This window comes from Pongo abelii, chromosome 1, assembly GCF_028885655.2.
Source record: "Pongo abelii isolate AG06213 chromosome 1, NHGRI_mPonAbe1-v2.0_pri, whole genome shotgun sequence".
NCBI classification, from domain to species: domain Eukaryota; kingdom Metazoa; phylum Chordata; class Mammalia; order Primates; family Hominidae; genus Pongo; species Pongo abelii.
Genome location: NC_071985.2, coordinates 186,260,864 through 186,284,204, shown reverse-complemented (window position 1 = coordinate 186,284,204; position 23,341 = coordinate 186,260,864). Strand labels below are relative to the sequence as shown.

General features: G+C 41.1%; 1 protein-coding gene across 2 annotated transcripts in view; it reads left to right on the top strand.

Moving 5' to 3' along the window:
• LOC100441499 (cytochrome P450 4X1) overlaps positions 1 to 23,341 on the top strand; it is a 58,947-nt gene that overhangs the window by 25,247 nt on the left and 10,359 nt on the right. Inside the window, exons 1-8 of one of the 2 annotated variants that reach the window (XM_002810867.4) lie at positions 5,572 to 5,898; positions 12,998 to 13,139; positions 14,362 to 14,406; positions 16,162 to 16,289; positions 18,727 to 18,854; positions 18,938 to 19,092; positions 21,596 to 21,702; positions 22,278 to 22,468. In XM_002810867.4, coding sequence (XP_002810913.3) covers positions 5,722 to 5,898; positions 12,998 to 13,139; positions 14,362 to 14,406; positions 16,162 to 16,289; positions 18,727 to 18,854; positions 18,938 to 19,092; positions 21,596 to 21,702; positions 22,278 to 22,468 — 1,073 coding nt within the window. In that variant the 5' untranslated portion in view covers positions 5,572 to 5,721. Of the gene's footprint in view, positions 1 to 5,571; positions 5,899 to 12,997; positions 13,140 to 14,361; positions 14,407 to 16,161; positions 16,290 to 18,726; positions 18,855 to 18,937; positions 19,093 to 21,595; positions 21,703 to 22,277; positions 22,469 to 23,341 lie in introns of those variants that run through there. The other variant, XM_063712594.1, reaches the window with a different exon arrangement.

Here is a 23,341-nt window from a genome sequence, read left to right as displayed (position 1 = left end):
ACACACCCCAATATCTCCCCCATTCATTCTTGCTTGTCTGTACCACTGTTCCTGGACCAAATTGAGGGTCAGGCTGCTTATTTTTGTGGCCCAATAATGAGATGCAGATGAACTGGGGAGGAAGAGAGTTTTTATTTCTGTAACTGGTTACAGGGAGAAGGCCTAGGAAATATCACCAGACAAACTCAAAATTACAAAGATTTTTCAGAGCTTATGTACCTTCAATAAAACTCTTGGTGGGCTTTTGTTACATTCCAGCCTTTGTATAAGAGCACTGGCTCTATCAGTTTTTAATATGTAACGTAACCATCCAGTCATTGCTGAAACAGCTGTTACAGAAGCCTATGTTAGTGAGACCTGACCTGCCACGATCTCCACTGTCAATTTCTGCATGATTTCTGTCACGCTTGTATATTTAGTCATCATGAGAATTTTAGTGAGACGGAGTGTAGTAACCTTTCTGGCTACATCCTGATGAGAGACAGTCACCATTATGGGGCACCAAATGCAGCACTGGAGTGGAAGAGGTTGACCTGTTCCCAGTAGTACTCTCTGTTTCAGAGGCTTAGAGGCAACACCTGCTGAAACATAACAATATGCAACAGCAACACATATAAATAGGTTGCTGCTGTTTTCTTCTGAAGTTTAAGTTGTCTAGTCTTCAGTTTGCAGGGCTTTAATAAAGCATGGTTTAGGTTTCAGTGAGTTCCAATTAGGAAAAATGGGGAAAAAGGAAAAAATTGAAAACATTATTTTGGAGACTTGTAGGCAGAAAAATTCCATCCAGTTCAATCCAAACTGTAGAAAATACAAGCCGCTGACCATTGAAAACAGCACCATCCCAGTGGCTCCTGGCTGCCTCACCAAATTTGTTCCCAGACCAAACCGAGGGTCAGGCTGCTTATTCTGGCAGCCCAATAATGAGATGCAGATGAACTGGGGAGGAAGAGAGTTTTTATTTCTGTAACTGGTTACAAGAAGAAAGCCTGGGGAATATCACCAAACTCAAAATTACAAAGTTTTTTCAGAGATTATATACATTCTAAGCTATATGTCTATGTGTAAGTGTGCGTTCATCTAAAGACATATGTGATTAACTTCTTTTAATCTATAACTAAGAACTGAGTCCTGAAGACCTTCCTCTGGAGCCTCAGTAAATTTACTTAATCTAAATGGGCCCAGGTGCTGGGGTGATTACCCTTATCTTGTCTCCTGCTAAATCATGGAGGTTTGTGGAGTTCCTTCAGACCCCCAGTAAACTTGTTTGTGGAGGTCTGGGGAGTTTCTTCAGATTCCCAATAAAACTTGTTTAATCCTAAATGTGTCCTGATAAGAATTGCTTCATTATCTCGTCATGCTTCAAAGCCCAGGAAAGGCCTAGGCAAAACTCTTGCTGGACTTTTGTTACATTCCAGCCTTTATATAAGGGCACTGGCTCTATCAGTTTCTAATATTTAACTTAACCATTCAGCCAGTGCTGAAACAGTTGTTATGGAGGCCTGGGTTAGTGAGACCTGGCCTGCCACACCACTGCAACACCCCAGTCCGGGCCACCATCATATCTTATCTGAATATTGCAATAGCATCAGAACTGATCTCCCTAGTTCTAGTCTTACCACTACCTTCCCCATCCCAATTTATTCTCATAAATGTTAAGGTCTCAGGACCTAGAGTTAGACTGTCTGACACCATTTTTTACTCTCTGATGTCCTTGGACAAGTTGCATAATCTGTGTCTCAGTTTTCATACAGGTATGGAATAATGGTAACATTTACCTTGATTATTATGAGGAAGAAATAACTGAGTACATATAAATCACTTTAGAATTGTACTTGGCATTTAGTGAGGATAAAAGAACTATTTAGCTGTCCTTATTATATTTCAAGTAGCTTTCAGAATAATCTACTACTTAACTATGTCATTTTCCACCTTAAATCCTTTCAGTGGATTCCCATGGCCTTAAGTAAAGTCTGAATTTCTTAACTGGGCCTACCAAGCTCTCATGGTCTGACTTTCACCCTATAGGTGGTCTTAGCACCCATCCTTCTCTCTGAGACTTGAAGCTGTAGCCCTGCTAAAGAGCTCCCACAATCCAGTTAGCTCAGGCCATTTTATGCTCTGTTCATGCACTTTTCCACCATGTAGAATGCCCTTTCCCACTTTGTCCACGTAGAAGACACTTTCTGACATTTTAAGACACAGCTCCACTAGACCCTAAGCCACATGAAGGCAGGGCCATGTTGATTTTGTTCAAGGCCACATCTCCAGTCCTCAGGGCGATACGTGGCACATGATCAGTTCTCAATAAATATTCACTCAGTAAGTGAATGAATGGATAAAAGCATCTCCTCAGCTATAAAACTTTTTTCACATTTTCTCCTCACCTTCATCCCCCCAGCCTGGACAGATTTCATTACTGGCTCCTTTGTCTGGCAAGGATATCAGCATCACTTTCTGTGATAGCTACCTTAAAAGTACTTAAGTGACTTTTGTCTCCCCAGTGCATTGAGCTCCAAGCATGTGCCCAGCACAGGGGCCTGGGACACAGTAAATGTTCAACCCATGTTTACTAACTGAGCACATGAGCAAATCAGAGAGCAGTGAATCTCTGGAATCCCACATTGGTGGGCTGCAATGCTATCCTGGGATACAGCTCCACAAACTTCTAGACTTTTATCCCCATGGTTCTATGTTCTTAAAATCCATTTATTATTAAGTAATAATATACGTCCACATTTTAATGGATCAAAGATATAGATTGCCATACTGAATTATTATAATTTCAGTCAAAGGTTTAGTTACCTTGCACTGCCCCGTTTGCAGACAAATGTATGGTTTTCTTTGGGCTGTGTGTAGGATTGAAGCAGCACCTCATTGGCCTTCATTTCTTGTCTCTTGTGTCTGAGATGGAAGGAGCCATCAGATGAGCATTGGGAGAGGCACAGGCTTCCTTCTGGGAGTCTCATGGGGCTTATTTCCGTCTAGAGGCACCACTATCCAGGTTGATGGGATTTTTTTTGTTATCTCCAATTCCCCGTACTGTAGCCAAGAAAATTCAATTCAGTAGATATTTGTGCAGGAATGCCAAAAAAAAAAAAAAAAGGAGGGAGGCACTGCTCTGTCTTTGGTCTCCAGAATCATATTTTTGAGTTGTAGCAAGTATCAAAAGCCAGTCTTTGGCCAGAATAAATAATTTTCTAAATTCCTTTCTCTCCCATTAGCCTGCCCTGTTGGAGTAGATTACAGAACTTTATTCTCCACCAGGGATAGCAAAAACACAAGCAATAACATAAGGATATTTTCTACCACATGAAATGGAGGCTGTGGGGAAAACCCACCTCTTGCAGCCTGGCGGACTGAGGCAAAAAGTGGCAGAGGTCTGGTGGTCAAGAGAGTATCTAATTATCCCCCTCTAAGCTAAAATCCTGGGATTGGGGTTTAGATAGAGTGAAGGGAAAGTTGAGAGCACAGGGGATTTTACCTTGCATCTTTTTTTGGAGAAACCAGAGTGAAAATGGCAGTGAAGCAGAGAAGGCCTGAACTTCAAGCCTCTTCACCACCTTCAAGCCTCTCTTAGGCTCCTAGATATAGTGCAAAAAGTTCCAGAGTTCCTTTGTCACCCACGAAAGCACATGGAACAGTGCTGGACAGGGGCAACTGGCCCTGGAGCAGAGGAGTAACTGCATGGAACTGTCCAAGCCTCAGAGGGAGTGACACCACCAGCAAGAACCTGGGTGGGAGCAGGTGAGCCAAGGGGTTCCCAGGCTCTGACCCTGCCAAGAGAACTCATTAGAAGGTCACCAACCACACATACTATTCCTCAGTTGCATGAAGAACCCAGGTTCCAGACCAGGCAAGATATCACAAAGCTGAAACCAGCTCTGGGGCAGAGCATGGATCTGAGGTCTTCAGCCCTACCACCATGCGATCATATGAGGACCATCATACAACCATCACAATTTGGGGAAGGAATAGGGAATAGAGGAATAATATGAAAAGCTGAAATGCCATGAGTTACCCAGAAGAAGCTGTGTAAGCCAGAGGATTCTGAGACCCTGTCAAATAACAACATCTAGTTGAGGGTTGGAGTTAGGTAGGAGGTAGGGAAGTCTGGGAAAGAAGGAGCTGAAACACTTGCTGTGTGTGGCTTAATGGAACATGCAAGGGGCCAGGACGAGCTCGGTCCAGACGAAGTCACCAACCCTGGGGCCTGTCTTTTTTTTTTTTTTTTGAGACGGAGTCTCACTCTGTCACCAGGCTGGAGTGCAGTGGCGCAATCTCGGCTCACTGCAACCTCTGCCTCTCGGGTTCAAGCGATTCTCCTGCCTCAGTCTCCTGAGTAGCTGGGATTACAGGCGCGCGCCACCACGCCCAGTTAATTTTAGTATTGTTAGTAGAGACGGGGTTTCACCATCTTGGCCAGGATGGTCTCGATCCCTTGACCTCGTGATCCGCCCGCCTCGGCCTCCCAAAGTGCTGGGATTACAGGCGTGAGCCACCCGCCCGGCCCCCTGGAGCCTGTCTTAATCACTTACCCGCCAAATAAAGTCTGGCTCCAGAGAGTGGAGCACAGGCTTAAGGAATTGGGGGCGGGGGCGGGGGGAGGTAGGGGAGGGACAGTGATAGGGAGAACAGGGAATTGGGTTTATTGTTCAGAGCTGTCAATCAACACTTAACATATGCCTGTCTTAGCCTAAATCAATGAATAAATGAATGAATAAATAAATGAATGAAACGTGGGCAATGCCTATAAAGATTGCTGGGACAGGGAGGTGGGGGGAGACAGCAGCTTGGGAAGTCAGGCCTGTTAGATCCTAGTTCACCATCTGATACGTTACAAATACTAAAACCATCACTTTCAAATTATTTTTACTACATTTTTCTGTTATCTGTACTCGAGTTTATTTGTTTCTGGCATCTAGAGTCAGCCCTTCATGAGCATGAGACCCGAGCAGCCACACGAGGCTCTGAACCCAGAAGGGCATATGCTCGGTTTAATGCTCTGTCATCTTAGAATTGTTAATAAAGTTTTTATCCCACATTTTCATTTTGCACTGAGATTCATAAATTATGTAGCAGGCCCTGACTGTACCTGTATAGTGGAATTACTATATGATGGTACGCTACTGTGCATATCTTCCCCGTTCAGTGTTCAGTGCCTTCGTATCGGCAGCTTGAACTAGCTCATGGTACACGCTGGGAATCGGGATGGGAATCAGTTGTAAACCATTTACCAGAACACCACTAGGCAGGCCACAGGATAAAGGAATAATGGCCGTCCACCTCCCCCTACCTCTGCCACCTGGGAATTTTGGTAGAATGCCAGAATGGAAAAGAAAATCTCTTGCATAGCCATTTATTAATTTGTGATAAGGAAGAAGAACAATGACCTCAGCTTTAGCATTATTTTACAATATAAATTCAGATCCCGTGACTGAAAACTATTCGACTTAAAAGAGGACGCTCCAGGAGCGCAAAAGCAGTTGGGCCGAACCAAGCGTGCGCGCTTTGGTAACCGGCTAGAAATCCCGCACGCGCGCCTGCCTCTCCCCAGGCCTGAGCTGCCCCTCCCACTGCCTTTCCTTCTTCCCGCGAGTCAGAAGCTTCGCGAGGGCCCAGAGACGCGGTGGGCTGTGCGACCCTACGCCAGCTCCGGGCGGGAGAAAGCCCACCCTCTCCCGCGCCCCCGGAAACCGCCGGCGTTCGGCGCTTCGCAGAGCCATGGAATTCTCCTGGCTGGAGACGCGGTGGGCGCGGCCCTTTTACCTGGCGTTCGTGTTCTGCCTGGCCCTGGGGCTGCTGCAGGCCATTAAGCTGTACCTGCGGAGGCAGAGGCTGCTGCGGGACCTGCGCCCCTTCCCAACGCCCCCCACCCACTGGTTCCTTGGGCACCAGAAGGTAGATGGGAGGGAGGAGGGGGGAGGGAGGGGCGGAGGAGGATGCGGCAGAGGAGCCCAGTCGGCAGAGAGACGGCTGCTTTCTTCCATCCCTGGGGACGCTCCGGCTTGCACTGGCCTTTCCAGCCCGGCGTGTGGCTCTCAGCACCATTTTTCCTTGCTCTGGAGACTTGCTTTCCCGCAGCCCCACAGGGAAAGGTCACTAAAGAGGAAGCTTTGGGGGCTGGGAGAGAGCTATTTAAAGAACCTGAATATGGAAAAAGAAAGCGAGGTGTAACTCAAGTCTGTCTCTCATTGCTTCACCAAGCCTTCCACATGTGTTGCTTTAAAAATAGCATGTTATTCTAAATAACTTATTAATTGCAGAAAATATGCAAAATCTATCCCAATCGTTGGCACCCTTAGTGCATTTTAACAAGAGAAAATTTTCTTTTCCTAAGATTCTTGTGAAGTAAGGAGCAGCCCCAGCCAGCCACTCGAGAAATACTGATTGATGGAAATTTGTAAAGGGAGACAGCTTTTGGTCTCTCCCGTTTTTTAAATCCACTCCCACTCCTAATTAAGGTTTTTATTCATTCAACCGACTCTGAGTGGCAATTGTGTGATAGGTACTAAGATTACAAAGAGAAGCTAAGTCCCTTCCCTACACCTCCCAAGTCAGGTGCAGACTTAGGCCACAGAGAGAAAATGAAAATTTAAGGCAATGGGTGCTTTACTAGAGGCCTAGAGGCAAGGGAATATCTGTCGGAGAAAAGTATACATCTCCGCCTAGAGAAGGAAGGAAAGTCTGTGAAGGGCTGAGCAGGGTCTTAAAGGATGGTTGGGTGGGGTGGGGAAGGCATTCCAGCAGAGCTACTACTCGATCCTTTGGTTTCCCCACTTTCTAGTCTTTCTTATATAAAGCAACCACTTTCAACTCTTTTATCGGTTTCTTCTGGTATTTAAATCCTTACTTGTAAAATAATATTACTATATTGCATCTGTTAATTTAATAAGTTTAGACATCTGCTGTGGTTTAGATATGGTTTGTTCGTCCCCACCAAGCCTCATGTTGAAATTTGATTCCCAGTGTTGGAGGTGGGATCTGATGGGAGATCTTTGGGCCATTGGGATGGATCCCTCATGAATGTCTTGGTGCAGCTGTCTCCTTCACAAGTTCTCACTCTCTTAGTCCCTCTTCAACCCCCAGAACTGATTGTTGAAAAGAGCCTGCCACCTCCTCCCCTCTCTCTTCCTGTCTCTCACCATGTGATCTCTGCACACAACTGCTCCTGTTCACTTCCACTATGAGTGGAAGCAGTCTGAGGTCCTCCTCAGATGCAGATGCCAATGCCATGCTTCCTGTACAGCCTGTAGAATTGTAACCCAAATAATCCTCTTTGTGAATTACCCAGCCTCAGGTATTGCTTTACAGCGACACAAATGTACTAAGACAACATCCACCTATGAACTTCTTTATGACAAGCAACCACTTACACTTCATCTTCCACTGTCCCAGTAACTATATTGTATTGTATTTTTTAGTTAAATAGAAAAACTTCTATTTGTATTATTTTTATTATGCAAATGTTATTTACTGCTGATCTAATGGTCCTCTTTCATTTTATTTCTTTTCTCATAGAACTTTCCCCACCCCCACAGTATTGTTAACTTCTTCCTTTTCTAATCTGCTTCATTGTTCAATATTTGTCACTATTTTTTTCCAAATGCTCTAATAGATCTGTCAAACACATCTAAATAATATTTCCAAATATGCAAACATGCCAAATAATCTGTTCGTTTTTCTGGAGATATTTTTGCCACAGACCTCTCCTCCTGTTCCAGTCTGGACTGGTTGTTCTTTAAGCTTGGTATGCAGATATTGTTCTAGGACTCCCCATTGATGCTATCCTGTATTATGTATCTCTACTGTCTCATGGATACTATGTCGTCTGTTGTTTCCATTGAATTGTTTTGGCATCCTTGTCAAAAATCAATTGACCATAAATGTCAAGGTCTATTTCCGACTCTTCAATTCTAATCCATTGATCTATATGTCTATTTTAACTCATGGATATAGAGAGTAGAAGGATGGTTACCAAAGGCTGGGAAGGGTAGAGGGGAGCTGGGGCAGGAGGTAGGGATGGTTAATGGGTACAAAAAAAATAGAAAGAATGAATAACACCTACTATTTGGTAGCACAGCAGGGTGGCTATAGTCAATAATAACTGTACATTTTTAAATAAAGAGTGTAATAGGATTGTTTGCAACTCAGTGGATAAATGCTTGAGGGGATGGTTACCCCATTCTTCATGATGTGCCTATTTCACATTGCATGCCTGTATCAAAAACATCTCATTTACTCCATAAATATATACACCTACTATGTATCCACAAAAATTAAAAATTATAAATAAATAAATTATATGTCTGTCCTTATGCTAGTACCACACTGTGTTGCAGGAAGTCAGGGACCCCAAATGGAGGGATCGGCTGAAGCCATGGCAGAAGAACATGGATTGTGAAGATTTCATGGACATTCATTAGTTCCCCAAATTAATACTTTTATAATTTCTTACGCCTGTCTTTACTGCAATCTCTAAACATAAATTGTAAAGATTTCATGGACACTTATCACTTCCCCAATCAATACCCTTGTGATTTCCTATGCCTGTCTTTACTTTAATCTTTTAATCCTGTCAGCTGAGGAGGATGCATGTCGCTTCAGGACCATGTGATAATTGCATTAACTGCACAAATTGTACAGCATGTGTGTTTGAGCAATATGAAATGTGAGCACCTTAAAAAAAGAACAGGATAACAGCAATTGTTCAGGGAATAATAGAGATAACCTTAAACTCTGACCGCTGGTGAGCCGTATTTCTCTTCTTTCAGAAGCAAATGGGAGAAATATCGCTGAATTCTTTTTCTCAGCATGGGACATCCCTGAGAAAGAGAATGTGTGCCTGCGGGTAGGTCTCTAAACTGGCCCCCCGGTCGTAGCCGTCTCTTATGGTCAAGGCTGCAGAGATGAAATAGACTCCAATCTCCCATAGCACTCCCAGGCTTATTAGGAAGAGGAAATTCCTGCCTAATAAATTTGGTCAGATCAGTTGATCTCAAAACCCTGTCTCCTTATAAGATGTTATCAATGACAATGGTGCCCAAAACTTCATTAGCAATTTTAATTTCGCCTCGGTCCTGTGATCCTGTGATCTCGCCCTGCCTCCACTTGCCTTGTGATATTCTATTACCTTGTAAAGTACTTGACGTCTGTCACCCACACCTATTCGCACACTCCCTCCCCCTTTGAAACTCCCTAATAAAAACTTGCTGGTTTTTTCGGCTTGTGGGGCATCATGGAACCTACCGACATGTGGTGTCTCCTCCAGACGCCTAGCTTTAAATTTTCTCTCTTTTGTACTCTGTCCCTTTATTTCTCAAGCTGGCTGATGCTTAGGAAAAATAGAAAAGAACCTACGTGAATATCGGGGCAGGTTCCCTGATAACACTGCGTTACTGTTGCTTTGTAGTAAGCTTTGAAATCAGGAAGTATGAGTCCCCCCCACTTTGTTATTTTCCAAGATTATTTTGGCTATTTGGAATCCTTGAGTTTCTATACAAATTTTAGACTCAGCATATCAATTTCTACAAGGAAACCAGCTAGGGTTCTGCTCAGGATTGCATTGAATCTGTAGATCAGTTTGGGGATTATTGCCATCTTAAGAATATTAGGTCTTCTGATCCATGAACACAGAAAGCCTTTCCATTTAGTTAGGTCATCTTTAATTTTTTTTTTTTTTTTTTTTTTTTTTTTTTTGAGACAGAGTCCTGTTCTGTCACCCAGGCTGGAGTGCAGTGACGCAATCTTGGCTCACTGCAGCCTCCGCCTCCTGGGTTCAAGTGATTCTCCTGCCTCAGCCTCCCGAGCAGCTGGGACTACAGGCATATGCCACCACACCAGCTAATTTTTGTATTTTTAGTAGAGACAGGGTTTCACCATATTGGCCAGGCTGGTCTCAAACTCCTAACCTCGTGATCCATCCACCTCGGCCTCCCAAAGTGCTGGGATTATAGGTGTGAGCCACCACTCCCGGCTGTCTTTAATTTTTTTTAACGATGTTTTTGTATTTTTCAAAGTATACATTTTGCATTTCTTTTGTTAAATTTATTTCTGTTTTGTTCTTTTTAATTTCATTTCAGACTATTTATTGCATTCATAGTGTTTTAGAGTCCATATCCCTCTTGACTGTCACTAAGTTTTTTCTGTTTTTGAGAGGTTTCTATCAGAATTTTGCAGATTAGAGATGACGGACATGTCAAACTGTCTAATATTACCAACCCTCCCCATTTATTCAGAGCAGGGTCCTTTTGGTGATTCACCATGCAGGAAGTCACAAGGAAATCTAGTATCTAAGGCTCAAAAGGTGAAACTTATTTTACATAGGCAGTAACATTTTATTGCTACATAATAACTGTACATATTTATGGGGTACCTGTGACATTTTGATGCGTGCATACAATGTGCAGTGATCAAATCAGGGTGTTTAGGGTATTCATCACTTCTAACATTTATTATTTATTTGTGTTTGGAACATTTCAAATCTTTTCAAGCTCTTCAGAAATATGCAATAAATTATTGTTAACAGTGCTGTTGAACACTGGAACTTATTCCTTCTATCTAAAGACAGTGACATTTTAAGTATAGTCATAAGGTTACAGAAGGGTAAAGTGTGTATAGGGAAAATTCCCTACAAGATGAGAAATTTCATTCCTTACTCTTAGTAATACAGGTCTTCTACTATTCTTCAAACATGTCAAGGATATTCCTCCCTTGGAGCTTTGAACATGCACGTCTGTGGTTATATTGCTCTCCCTGCAAATCATTCAGGCCTTTGAACAAATGTTATCTCCTAAAAGAGGCTTGCCCTGACCATTCAGACTAAAATAGGACCTCTAGTACTCTCTATCTCCAAGCCTATTATTATTATCTTGGCCCTTATTACTCTCTGACACTATACTGTATACTCTTTTGCTTGTTCATTTATTATCCACCACTAACTACGGTATAAAATCTGTGAGAGGTAGGGTCTTTGTTTGCCACTATAAACCCTAGTGCATGGTACAGTTCCTGGCGCATAATAGGTGCTCAATAAATCCTTTGTTGAATGCATAAATATATTAGGTGCTGAGAAAATGTATTTATTCAAAGATCAATTTACTACATAGAATAGGCCAGGATTGTTTGACATTTATGCAATAGCCAACATGTGGGACCTAGGATGTACATATGCAAGTGTGTGTGTGTGTGTGTGTGTGTGTGTCTGCGTGTGTACTTGGATGTACTGTAGAGAACATCTATGTAGCTAAGTAGTATAAAGCACTTGGGCTCCAGAGTTAAACTGGAGTTTGAATCCTCATTACTGGTTGCCAGCTGTACACACTCGGGTAGATCATTTAACCTAGTCTGTAGGGCTCAATTTCCTCATCTCTAAAATAAGGATTGTAATTATATCTACTTCATAGGGTTCTTGATGTAAATATTAAATAACATAGAACATGGAAAGCGTTTAGCAGCACCTAGTTCATAGCAGTGCTTGATAAATGTTAGCTGTTGCTATTTGGGGGCACTATGCATTTTCTGAACATTTCTGAACAATGTTTACTAAATATATGTAGTACCCATTTTCAAGCGTAGTTAGATGCTTCTCTGGGGATGAAGAAATATAAATTAAATATAGTACAGGATTCACAATAGTTTTCTGTCCTTTTTGTCTAGTCAGGAGTTACAAAAAGCATAGTGAAATACTTTCATGTGGCTGGGGTGTTTATGAAAATTTTTTACCTAAACAATTGTCATATTAGTTTATAATATTCATGAGGGCAAAGGCCTTGACTTTCTTATATTTCTCTGTATCTCTACCACCTGGTACATGTAATAGACAATAAATGCTTGTGTGTTTATTGTTAGTAAATGACTAAATGAAAAAATATTCACATTGTTGAAAACCACTACTCTGGATAGTCAGTGGACGCTTATCACTGGCTTGATTATGGCAACATTAGCAAAAAAGAATGCAGTGTTTTAGAAACTAGATTTCAAGAGTCTCAACCTTTCAGTGGCCTTGAACTATCCAGAGAACACTTTATGGGTTAAAATTGCTGAATGATAACAGAGGAAAATGGGAGCCAGAGTTGTCCACCTCTCCAGAGGATGAGAACAAACAATCCTGCAGCAGATACCGTGTGATTGGTCACATGAGGAGAAATCTGGCAGCTTTAAGATTACTTTGCAGCTGGGGACTCCCACCATCATGCTCAAGTGTGTAGATGGGCACACCAAAACACACACATGCGGTGCCCTCCACTTTACACAAGAAGCAAATGTAAATGAATCTTGTTTTCAATGATTTAGAGAAACAATTTAAGTGAGCCATTACTCATCTGCTTCTAAAAGCAAAAACTCCTTCTCTGGTGGTAGTATTTGCACTCTCATTTGTAAATGTTGGAAGCTGAAAGTTTTGTATTTGAGTTGGCTTTAAGAATCACACATCTGTGTAAATGGACCTTCTGTTGTTGGGGGGAGAATTTGGATTTTCTTTATAGATAGAGTTGGCAATTTTTTAGAGAGAAGCATTTACTGTTAAGTCATGAGAAATAATCACTGGTGCATAATTAGAGAGAGGAACAGGGATAAGAAATGGTGAGCTGGGTGTAGGGTCATGCCCCATTTAGTAACTGTTAGTTTCCCACCTAGGAAATACTTCTTTTTAGCTTCCAGATCCCACTCCAATCTGAGTGTGTGATGTTGGCAAGTGAGGCAGAGAGTGTGACTCGGCTCACCCTCTATTGGGACAAGAGTTCACAGTAAATGTCATTCAACAGTGACTTGGTCTGGGGGTACAGGATATATTAATATCGAGAAGATAAATACACTAACTTTGTTTAGAGAATTATCTCCCAAGTTTAGGAGTCCCAAAGAAAGCACGTTATGTCACTTCCAGAAAAGTCTCAGGCTCCTCTGCTTGTGTGACCTTATCAGGTCCTGAACTCAGCTTGTGTTTATAAGAGGGGACAGGTCCAGCTTGGCTGGCTAATTACTTTTACTTTTCTCACTGCAGTTTATTCAGGATGATAACATGGATAAGCTTGAGGAAATTATTGAAAAATACCCTCGTGCCTTCCCTTTCTGGATTGGGCCCTTCCAGGCATTTTTCTACATCTATGACCCAGACTATGCGAAGACACTTCTGAGCAGAACAGGTAAGAAGAGGGGGAAAGCTCTGGGACCTATTCCTCCTAGAAGTGAAATGCATAAAACCCGTAGGCAAGATTCCAAAGCAAAGATTGGTTTGGGGCCTTTAAGAGACACAGGAGCAAGTATGGGGAGGTGACAGGTTTCCTACCAATACTGAAGGGGATTCCCATATCCTCCCCAGTCCCTTGTCTTGTTCAGGTCTGCATGGGCACGTTGAGGTCGGTATAACTTAAAGCCTAGCTGGCATTACCTGACTTGCCAGGCAAGGCTTCCCTTGGCCTCTGTGGGTTTTATGACTTCAGTGTCAGCAACACTTCCCACTCCTACCCCTGGTCTCGAGCATAAGTCTCAAGAGGGTGGGAAATCAGCAGTACTCTACCTCTGCTGGTTCAGTATGAAAGCCTGAATGCTAGATCATTAATTTACCCATCAAACCTCTTGATAGTGATCCAAATTTTAGCTTTCCTCTCCACATATTTCTCAACTATGTCCCCCTTTCAGGTATGAGTCATCTACTTCCCCACCCAATCCTTTTTTAAGGCTTTCATTGTGGATTATTTCATAGCATAATACTAAAATGTCCAGTTTTTGCCTTGTCAACTTTGTAAAATGAAGGTTTTTATATTCCAATCTTTCCTGTGCATTGTATCCACCACTCCTAATAAAACCTAATGAAAGAAAGAGCCTTGCCCTGACTATCTCCATGTTTCCAGTCCCCCTGCTCTGATTTGTCTCATGAGACTTATCAGAGTTCACCTGTTAAGGACTTAACATGTTCACCTGTTAAGGACAAGAACAGTAGAACACCTCCGCTTTGGGGTTCACAAAAACACCAAGAGGCATTGACACCTCAGTACCTGGTGTCTACTGGCCTCTGCTCTGATCGTTAATTTGCCTTCTGTAAAGGATATATGTTGTCCCAACTACGGTTATGGAAACTTTGCAACCCTCAGGCAAACTCTGTTCTTGTTGGAGGCAGTGTAAACAAGGGAATAATCAGGGTTTCTGTACTTGTCTGCCTCATAGGGCTGCTTGTTCTCTGAAACTGAGCCAAGACTAACACAAGTCTTTCCCCAGGCTGCCAAAGGCAGCAGGAAGTAAGCCCTGGGCTCTCTTTTGCTCACTTTTTGTGGTTGGTGCAGAAATGCGGAAAACCATCACCAACTTGAACTGATAATGAATGCTCCCTCTAATGATGTCTTTTGTTTCCTCTGCTTGACTCTGCAGATCCCAAGTCCCAGTACCTGCAGAAATTTTCACCTCCACTTCTCGGTATGTATGTGCAAATGAGAGGTATAACCCACTCTCATTCAAAGTCCCCTTTCCATAGTAGAGCATGCCAAAGGAACTGAAATCTGAATTCAGAAGCATCAAGTGTGTAAGGTAGAGCTATACTGAAAGTTATCTAGGGGAAAGATTGAAGGGGAGCTCTAAGGTCAACACAACACACTTCCCAGAAAGCTTCTTCATCCACTTCTCTCCCACAAAGTCTTATTCTCAAGGCAGCAGATAGGTGAATCTGTCCCCTCTGTCTTTAAAACTGCAGCCTTGGCCAGGCACAGTGACTCATGCATGTAATCCCAGCACTTTGGGAGGCCAAGGTGGGAGGATCACTTGAGGTCAAGATTTCAAGACCAGCTGGACCAACATGGTGAAATCCCATCTCTACTAAAAATACAAAAATTAGCCAGGCGTGATAGCATGTGCCTGTAGTCCCACTACTCGGGAGGCTGAGACATGAGAATCGCTTGAACCCAGGAGGTAGAGGTTGCAGTGAGCTCAGACTGTGCCACTGCACTCCAGACTAGGTGACAGAGCAAAACTCTGTCCGCAACCCCCAACAGAAAAAAAAACTACCCAAACTGCAGCAGTCTCACCATCCCTATTCCTGTTTTCTTTATCCTTCTCTCGTTTTCTTGGATGTTTTCCTTTCTTTTTGGAGTTCCTTTATTTCCACATGCAAATCAGTAAAATTTTGCTCTAGAGTTTGGCAATATTCTGTCAGCAGATAAACTAAGCTCTTTAATTACATAATTGGTATTTATGTTAAACAAGACATGAATGAAAGAAAAGAATATAGGCTTGTATTAGGAACCACTTAAATTTGAATCTTGCCCCCTCCTGCATTGACTAGTTAAATATGATCTTGGGGAAGTCATTTAATCTCTCCCTATCACAGTTTCCTCATCTTTGACAATAAGGATGAGACTCACATTGCTGGGCTGTTATGAGGATTAAATGAAATACATATTTTTAGCACTACATGTAATGGCCACCATTGTATGAGTGACAGATCATGTGTCATGAGCCTGGAATGTTGTAAGCATTCAATGAATGGTATCAATTATGTATTAATAAACTTTAAAATCCTTTTAAAGCCAAATCCTAATGACCAGTCTGGCAATAGAAGATTGTGAAGCATTAGCCTTGATAAGTATTTCCACATAGTATCATTCATAGACCTGGGCTCAAGGAGGAAATATCAGGGGACAGAGTGGACACTCTTGTCTATTTCCTTGTGAATTTATGTTCATCATATAGTTTATGGATTGGTTTGGAGTGGAAAGGAATTCACTTGCTCTGTTACTAGTGTGAGCTAGGGCGTAGGTTGGCTACCTTATGTATTCACTTTCAGTTAACCTCCACAGCAACACAGGGAAAAAGGTATTTAGTATCATAGTTCATTACTGAGAAAACTAAACCTCAGGAGGGTTGAGTCACTTATTCAGTTACTACATAGGTAGTAACTGGTGATTTCAGGATTAGCGTGCTCATCTTATAAGGCTTTGAAACTTATTAGGCTTTGAAACTCTTTCTCACAATATTAAATACATCCATCCCAGAGGTAAGCTTCTAAATTCACCTTCATCTATTAAATCGCATTGTACATTAATACGAGTACTTTGATATTCCACTATTTCATGACTGCCTGTGGGTCGTGGTTACTCCACACTGCCTGTGTTCCTCATCTATCCTTCATCTCATCTAATTAAATAGCACAAGGTTTTCTGCCTTTTATTTCTCAAGGAAAAGGACTAGCGGCTCTAGATGGACCCAAGTGGTTCCAGCATCGTCGCCTACTAACTCCTGGATTCCATTTTAACATCCTGAAAGCATACATCGAGGTGATGGCTCATTCTGTGAAAATGATGCTGGTAAGTGAGGGGGGAAAGTGCTCTGTGCATTGCAAAATGCTCCCAGCAATGGACAGTATTAGGTATATGTTTTGTGGGCCATGAAAATAAAAAATCAGTTTCTAAAAATTTAACCAATGTACAAGTACTTATTGAACAATAGGTGTCTGTAAAAAATTTGTTATGTTCTTTGAGTGATAATATTAATAAAAAGATCTGGTCCTCTGTCTTAGATATATTTTGAGATTTTATGGCAGCAAACCAAGTACCAAATGGTGATAGTTAGATAGTAAGTGCTATAGATGTGTTTCATGGAGGGCAGGTCTGTACAAACCTACCCCAAAGTCTGAGGAAACTGAGAGGCTGAAGAAAAAGGCTGACAGTTTCTTAAAAAGAAACATTCAATAGAGGCTTTCAAACAAAAACCATGGCTGTTTCACACAGTGGTGAGACAAGATGGTGGATCCCTGTGCCATTACCCTCCAGACCCAGGAATTATAGACCATAGAGAGGGGCATACATGCTTCAGAGGAAATTATTAATAGTAAGAACTTGCCCTAAGGGCAAGATTTATGGTAAGTACATGCTCTTACACAAGGAACAATAGATAAACTGGAAATCTCAGAGCATTCCTGGAAGTAGAGTTAATTGGAAGTCAAGATGGCAGATTAGCTTCCAGCATGGAGTTGCGTTAACCTCCACAAGGTGACAGGTAAGGATGGCAGGAGCAGCTATAACAGCTTCAGATTCAGAGGAAACTCAAATTTGCCATGAAATATAAGCTGGACTTGAATATGTAGGTAATATGGATGAGAGTATTGAAGGCAGAGTGAGGGAGCATGAACAAAGGTTTGGAGATTGTCATGGACTTGCCCAGTGGCTATAAAGGACCAAGCAAAAGAGAATGTCTGTATTAAAGTTGCAGATGTGAATTTCCTCTTGTAGATAGTGAAGGATCATTAGGCCCTGACCTACACCTTTCAAAGGGGCAGAAGAACATTCCTGTGAGCGGTCTCTGATTTATAAATGAGTTCTATTCCAAAACTCTATTTGTACAATGGCTTTAATTTTTAAATCATATTTATTTTGAAATCAGAAAAGTAATTCACTAATACACTTTCATCATAGACACTTCAAACACCACAAACAAAGACAAAGTTTTCCTCTCACTTCATGTGCAAACCCATCCCTGTTCCCATACAAACCTCTGTTACCAGCTCAATGATTGGGTTCTCAGCCAAACTCACAGAAGCAGTTTGAACCCGAAGTCAGCCAGGATTGTGGTAAAAACATGAGTGTGAGTTCTCAAGGCAGAGACCCAGAGACTGTGCAGCGCAAGCTAGTGAGAGAGAAGAGCATCCTTTTGTGACTGTAGTGCTGTTCAGGTGCAGCACAGTTTCAGATCCTCCAGTGATTGCATTAGAGTTGCATTGGAGTTTTCTCTCTATTTCTCGGAGCGCTTCCTCCCCTCCTCATTTCTCAGCCACATCTTTCTCCGGGATTTTTCTCACACTTCCTTCCTCTGCTGCATCATTCCAGAGTTTCTCAAGCTTGGAAGCCTCCCTCCTGTTCTCATTTCTTCTACATTCAGCATTTGTTCTTAGTAAAACTTACATAATTGAGATAAAGGCTCTTTGACTAAACAATTTGCACTTAGGGAAAAGTTTTTAAAATTCTCTTTGCCTTTGTGGTTGCCAAGTCTCTGAAATTTTAAAAGTTCAGGTTGACCGATAGGTCTTAAGCTAGGGGCTAGGTGCTTAAGACCTATCGGTCAACCTGAACTCCTAAAATTTCAATTTATTTAATTTTTACACAAAGTATGCTTATTATACAAATACATTTTCAACCAGGGACCTTGTGACAGTTTTAAAATGTCAGGTAAAGTATTTCAAGCAGTATAAGTAGGTCTCTTTGTGGGGAAGTTAAGACAGGTCAGGCTTTGCTGGGGGCAGCTCCCTGCATCAGCTCCTCTCCACACTTGCTCTGTTTCCCACTTTTGAATCCAAATGTTTTTGAAAATGTTCTGAGTTTATTTTAAATGTGGCTATGGTGGTTGAGAGCAGTGGCAGGGCACCTAGCAAGTTTGGAATTGAAGTTGGAGGAAGCCCTGGGGTAAACCCCTTGTAATTATGGGTCTTGTATCAATGATTGCTTTCATGGAACTCTGGTCTGTTTGAAAGCAGAGTTATGGTAATAATTGAAAAGCCACAGATCTTTAACTCAGTCATTTACCATATATGCAGTTTTCTCCATGCTCCTTCTCACTCCGCTGGGTGTATTTTTCCCTTCCTCGTGCCCTGTGTAAGCACATGACTTATTTACTGATGTGACCTTTGGTTCCTGCTGGGTCAGGGTTGTCTCCATTAGATCACAAAAACAGGGCCAGGCAGAAGCCTTCAAATGAAGGTAATTTGGTCATGGTGGTGGTGATGATGTTCGTCTTGACCTCCTGTGCCAGGATAAGTGGGAGAAGATTTGCAGCACTCAGGACACAAGCGTGGAGGTCTATGAGCACATCAACTTGATGTCTCTGGATATAATCATGAAATGCGCTTTCAGCAAGGAGACCAACTGCCAGACAAACAGGTCAGTGGTGGGAGAGCAAAAAAGATATTTCTTCGTATTTTCTAAGTTGTTTATTAACACATTATCCCAACTTTCTCTTCTAGCACCCATGATCCTTATGCAAAAGCCATATTTGAACTCAGCAAAATCATATTTCACCGCTTGTACAGTTTGTTGTATCACAGTGACATAATTTTCAAACTCAGCCCTCAGGGCTACCGCTTCCAGAAGTTAAGCCGAGTGTTGAATCAGTACACAGGTATTGGTTGGGTTTGGGTTGCCCACGTCCATACACTGCCGTGATTGTACTGTGTCTGTCTAGAGGGATAAACCTTAATATGACAAGAGAAAGAATCTTTGTTATTAATGGAGCTTTTATATAGACACTGCTTCAAAGAAATTTGACTTGAGTCCTTTATAAGACTTTGCTTCAACCATAGCAGTAAGTATTATCAGAATTTATATATATATATATATATACACACTATTTTTATTATGGACAATTATTATTAACACAAATATAACTAGGCACTTAAGAGTTCCAAACATACATGGAATATGGCTTTTTGCACAGTGATTGCAGTAATAATGACAAGCTAAAAACATTCATGCAACATAGGAATGGAGAGTGGAACAGAGTAAACATGGACATGTACCCGAAAGAATCTTGATTCAAAAACAGTTTTAGCAAGCATAAACACAAAAGTTGAAATAGATTAAGCTTTTTAAGCAATTCAACATTACTTGTCATGAATGCCATAATGGAGAATACTTATCAAGCAGTGAATTAATCCTTCATCAGCTTCACCACTTACTAGCAGTTACTAGTAAGTTACTTACTGCTTTGTCTCAGTGTCATCTATAAAATGGAGATTAAAAAAGAACCTATCTCATATGTTTGTTGTTACGACGAGTGGGTTAATATATATAAAGCATTTAGGACAGTGCCTGACACTGAATAGATGTTAAAGTATAGTTATGTCAAATGTCTTTGCTTCCAGGAATTTTGCAAGACACACCAACATATGCACATTTACACATACATATATGCACACATGCACATAGATATTATAAAGAGGACACTCAGAGAAGCAGGTTATAAACAGTTTAAGGCATAAATGGGCATTATAAATAGCAGCAGTACCCAAGTCTTTCTGCATCATTGCACACACAGAAAATGTTAATGTTTGTGTGCTTCATTGGAGTAAACAGGAATGGATCTGGGGGAAGCGATACAGAACTTTGTAAAAAAAACATCTTTACTTTTTAAATATGCAATTATGATGAAAAAGCAAAATGCAAAGTATTAGGGAGAATATTAAATGTTAAATTTATTCAAAACTTAAAACCTTTTCAATTTTTTTTTTTTTTTTTTTTGAGATGGAGTCTCTCTCTGTCACTCAGGCTGGAGTGCAGTGGTGTGATCTCAGTTCACTACAACCTCCACCTCCCAGGTTCAGGCAATTCTCCTACCTCAGCCTTCTGAGTAGCTGGGATTACAGGCACTGCCACCACACCTGGCTAATTTTTTTAAATTGTTTATTTTTATTTAGTCAAATATATCAATATTTTATTTTATTGCATCTGGATTTTTAGTAATCACAAAAGGCCATTCTCTATTCCAGGGTTTCTCAACCCTCAGCACTAATGGCTTCTTGGATTAGATAAGTCCTTGTTGTCAAGACGTGTGCACTGTAGGATGTTTAGCTACATCCCTGACATCTACCCACTCGATGTAGTAGAGCTCTGATAGTTGTAGCAACCATAAATAACTCCAGACATTATTGAATGTTCCCAGGGCCAAAGTTGCCCCCAGTTGAGAACCACTGCCCTGTACCCAGGTTGTAGAGAAAATTATTTATGGTTTCCTGTGGTACTTGTATAATTTCATTCTTTTCGTATTTAAATCAGAGATCTAAACTCCATTTAGAATTTATTCCTATATATGGTGTGAGGTATTGATCTAATTTTTCCAAATGTTTATCCAGTTGTCCCATCACCATTATTTAAAAGTTTATCTTTTCAAGTGATTTGACATAACCATCTTTATCACATTCTAAACGGATACATGTACTGGTATCTGTTTTGGATGAGAGTACATTTGGATGTTCTCGTGTATTCCATTGATCTATCTACCAATGTACTAGAATCACACTGTTTTAATTAAGGAGATTTTATGGCTTTTTTCAGCATTAATAGACCTTATTTTTATAAAAGTTTTAGGTTTGCAGAAAAATTCAGCAGAAAGTACAGAGAGTTCTCATATTACCCATGTAACAAACCTGTACATGTACCCCCATATCTAAAATAAAAGTTGAAATTTTTTAAACTAGTAAATCAATGTTACCTCTGTTCCATATTTTTGTTTTGTTTTTTTCTCTCAGCTCCTTCAATTGTGAATACGTTGGCATTTCTTTGCCTGTCTTCTATTTCATTCCATTTTATTTAATAACTTTTCCATGAAGATAAAATATTAGACTGAGGAAGAAAAGAATGATTGGTCACTTGCATCTAAACTTGAAATCATCTTAATTTTATTGCCCACATACTCATTGAAACTATGTTTTTTATTTGTGGTGTTTATCTTTGGAGCTTTAATCAAAAGTCCCTTTGATGAGAAAATAAACCATCTGTGAAAATTAGATCTATTTAAACGTCAGGAAATCAGGCAAGATTTGAAGCTATTCATTAACCATGGCTTGCTTTATAATTTATTTGACTTTACTGTCACTTTGGTAATTGGAAACTATTTTTCTACCCAGATACAATAATCCAGGAAAGAAAGAAATCCCTCCAGGCTGGGGTAAAGCAGGATAACACTCAGAAGAGGAACTACCAGGATTTTCTGGATATTGTCCTTTCTGCCAAGGTAAATCTTCTAAATTTCTAAGCCTGATCAAGTGACCAGTTAATTATGTAAGTAGGTGGGTAAGTGAGAATGGGATGGGGAGACAAGAATAAAACCGATTGACTAAATTTAACCCTACTTTGAATTGATGAGTAGCTTCATGCAATTTGAGACAAAGAAAGAATTCTGCAACTCTGTCGCTAGAGGAGGGTTAGTAAAGACTAAACGAATGATTTGACAAGATTTGGGGATTGTCATATGGATACATGGATTTTAGGGGATCATGAAAAAATGGTCACATGGATAAACGTAAAAATTGTGATGATAAGGTCTTGGGAAATCTGGGAGTTTGAAGAGAATTTCTAGGGCCTGTTGATCAAGGGCCCTCTGTGCAAGGCCTGCTTTTCTTATCTAACCTTGGTTCTCCTTTATGCTTTGGGCAGAATATGGTTTATACCACATATTTGTCGAACTGAATTAAAATTTAAACCCCTATTTAAAACTCTGATTTTTCCCCTAAAATCATTATTGTGGTCGTATCTCCAAACATTTACAAACTGGCATTTTATTTAAAATATCTGTATTGTACTTTCTAGGATGAAAGTGGTAGCAGCTTCTCAGATATTGATGTACACTCTGAAGTGAGCACGTTCTTGTTGGCAGGACATGACACCTTGGCAGCAAGCATCTCCTGGATCCTTTACTGCCTGGCTCTGAACCCTGAGCATCAAGAGAGATGCCGGGAGGAGGTCAGGGGCATCCTGGGGGATGGGTCTTCTATCACTTGGTAAGATCTGCACCCCTAAATTTTCCTCCTAGTTTTCCCCCTGAGATTTTGCTTTATTTTTTGCACTGGTACCTTAGTGACTCTAGTGCCTCAGGATATGTGTAGGTGAAACAGAAGAAGTAGGCTACTTTTCTGTTCTTTCTAAAGAGAGCTCCAAATTGTTCTCTTGTCTTTCGGGAAAAAAAAAGTTTATTTATCCATAAATTGTCTGTCATTGGTTTTCTAATCAATGGTGTGTGAAATGTCTTATTTCTTTATTTCACCTTGGCTCTGATGCATTGGAAATGAGGACTTGATCCCTGTGCTGGCACTTAGAACTTAAACAGTAGGGTCCAAGTGGAGCTCCTCTTCTGAGAGAGCTGAATGATTAGCTGCATTATTTAAGGCTCATTTTAGACATCTCCCATCTGCTTGTCACCAATTTTATTCCTCAGGATTGATTTTAGACTTCAGACATAATATTAGATGATATATACTATAGTTAAGTTTAGCAAATATGGACTGAGGACATTTTAAATACTGAGACTTTTTTTATGACTACAATTTATTGTGGGCCCTGTCTTCGATGAGCTAATGGTCTAATACAGGAGACAGGAGACAGACCTCCAAATTGCAGTGTAGCATAATGAGGGCAATGATAGAGATATGTGCTGGCTAACACAAAGACATAGAAGACAGGTACGTACCCTGGCATGGGAGCTCAAGGAGACTTCCTTGACATTTACGCAGACTGCAGGATAAGGAGTTAGCCAGGTGGAAACTGTCATCTCTATCTTGCTAGACTTTAAGCATATATTGCTGTTAATAAAGCCCAGGTTATGCTGTTTGCAAAGATAAAATGTGTTCCTGACATAATCTGGTCAAAGGGACAGA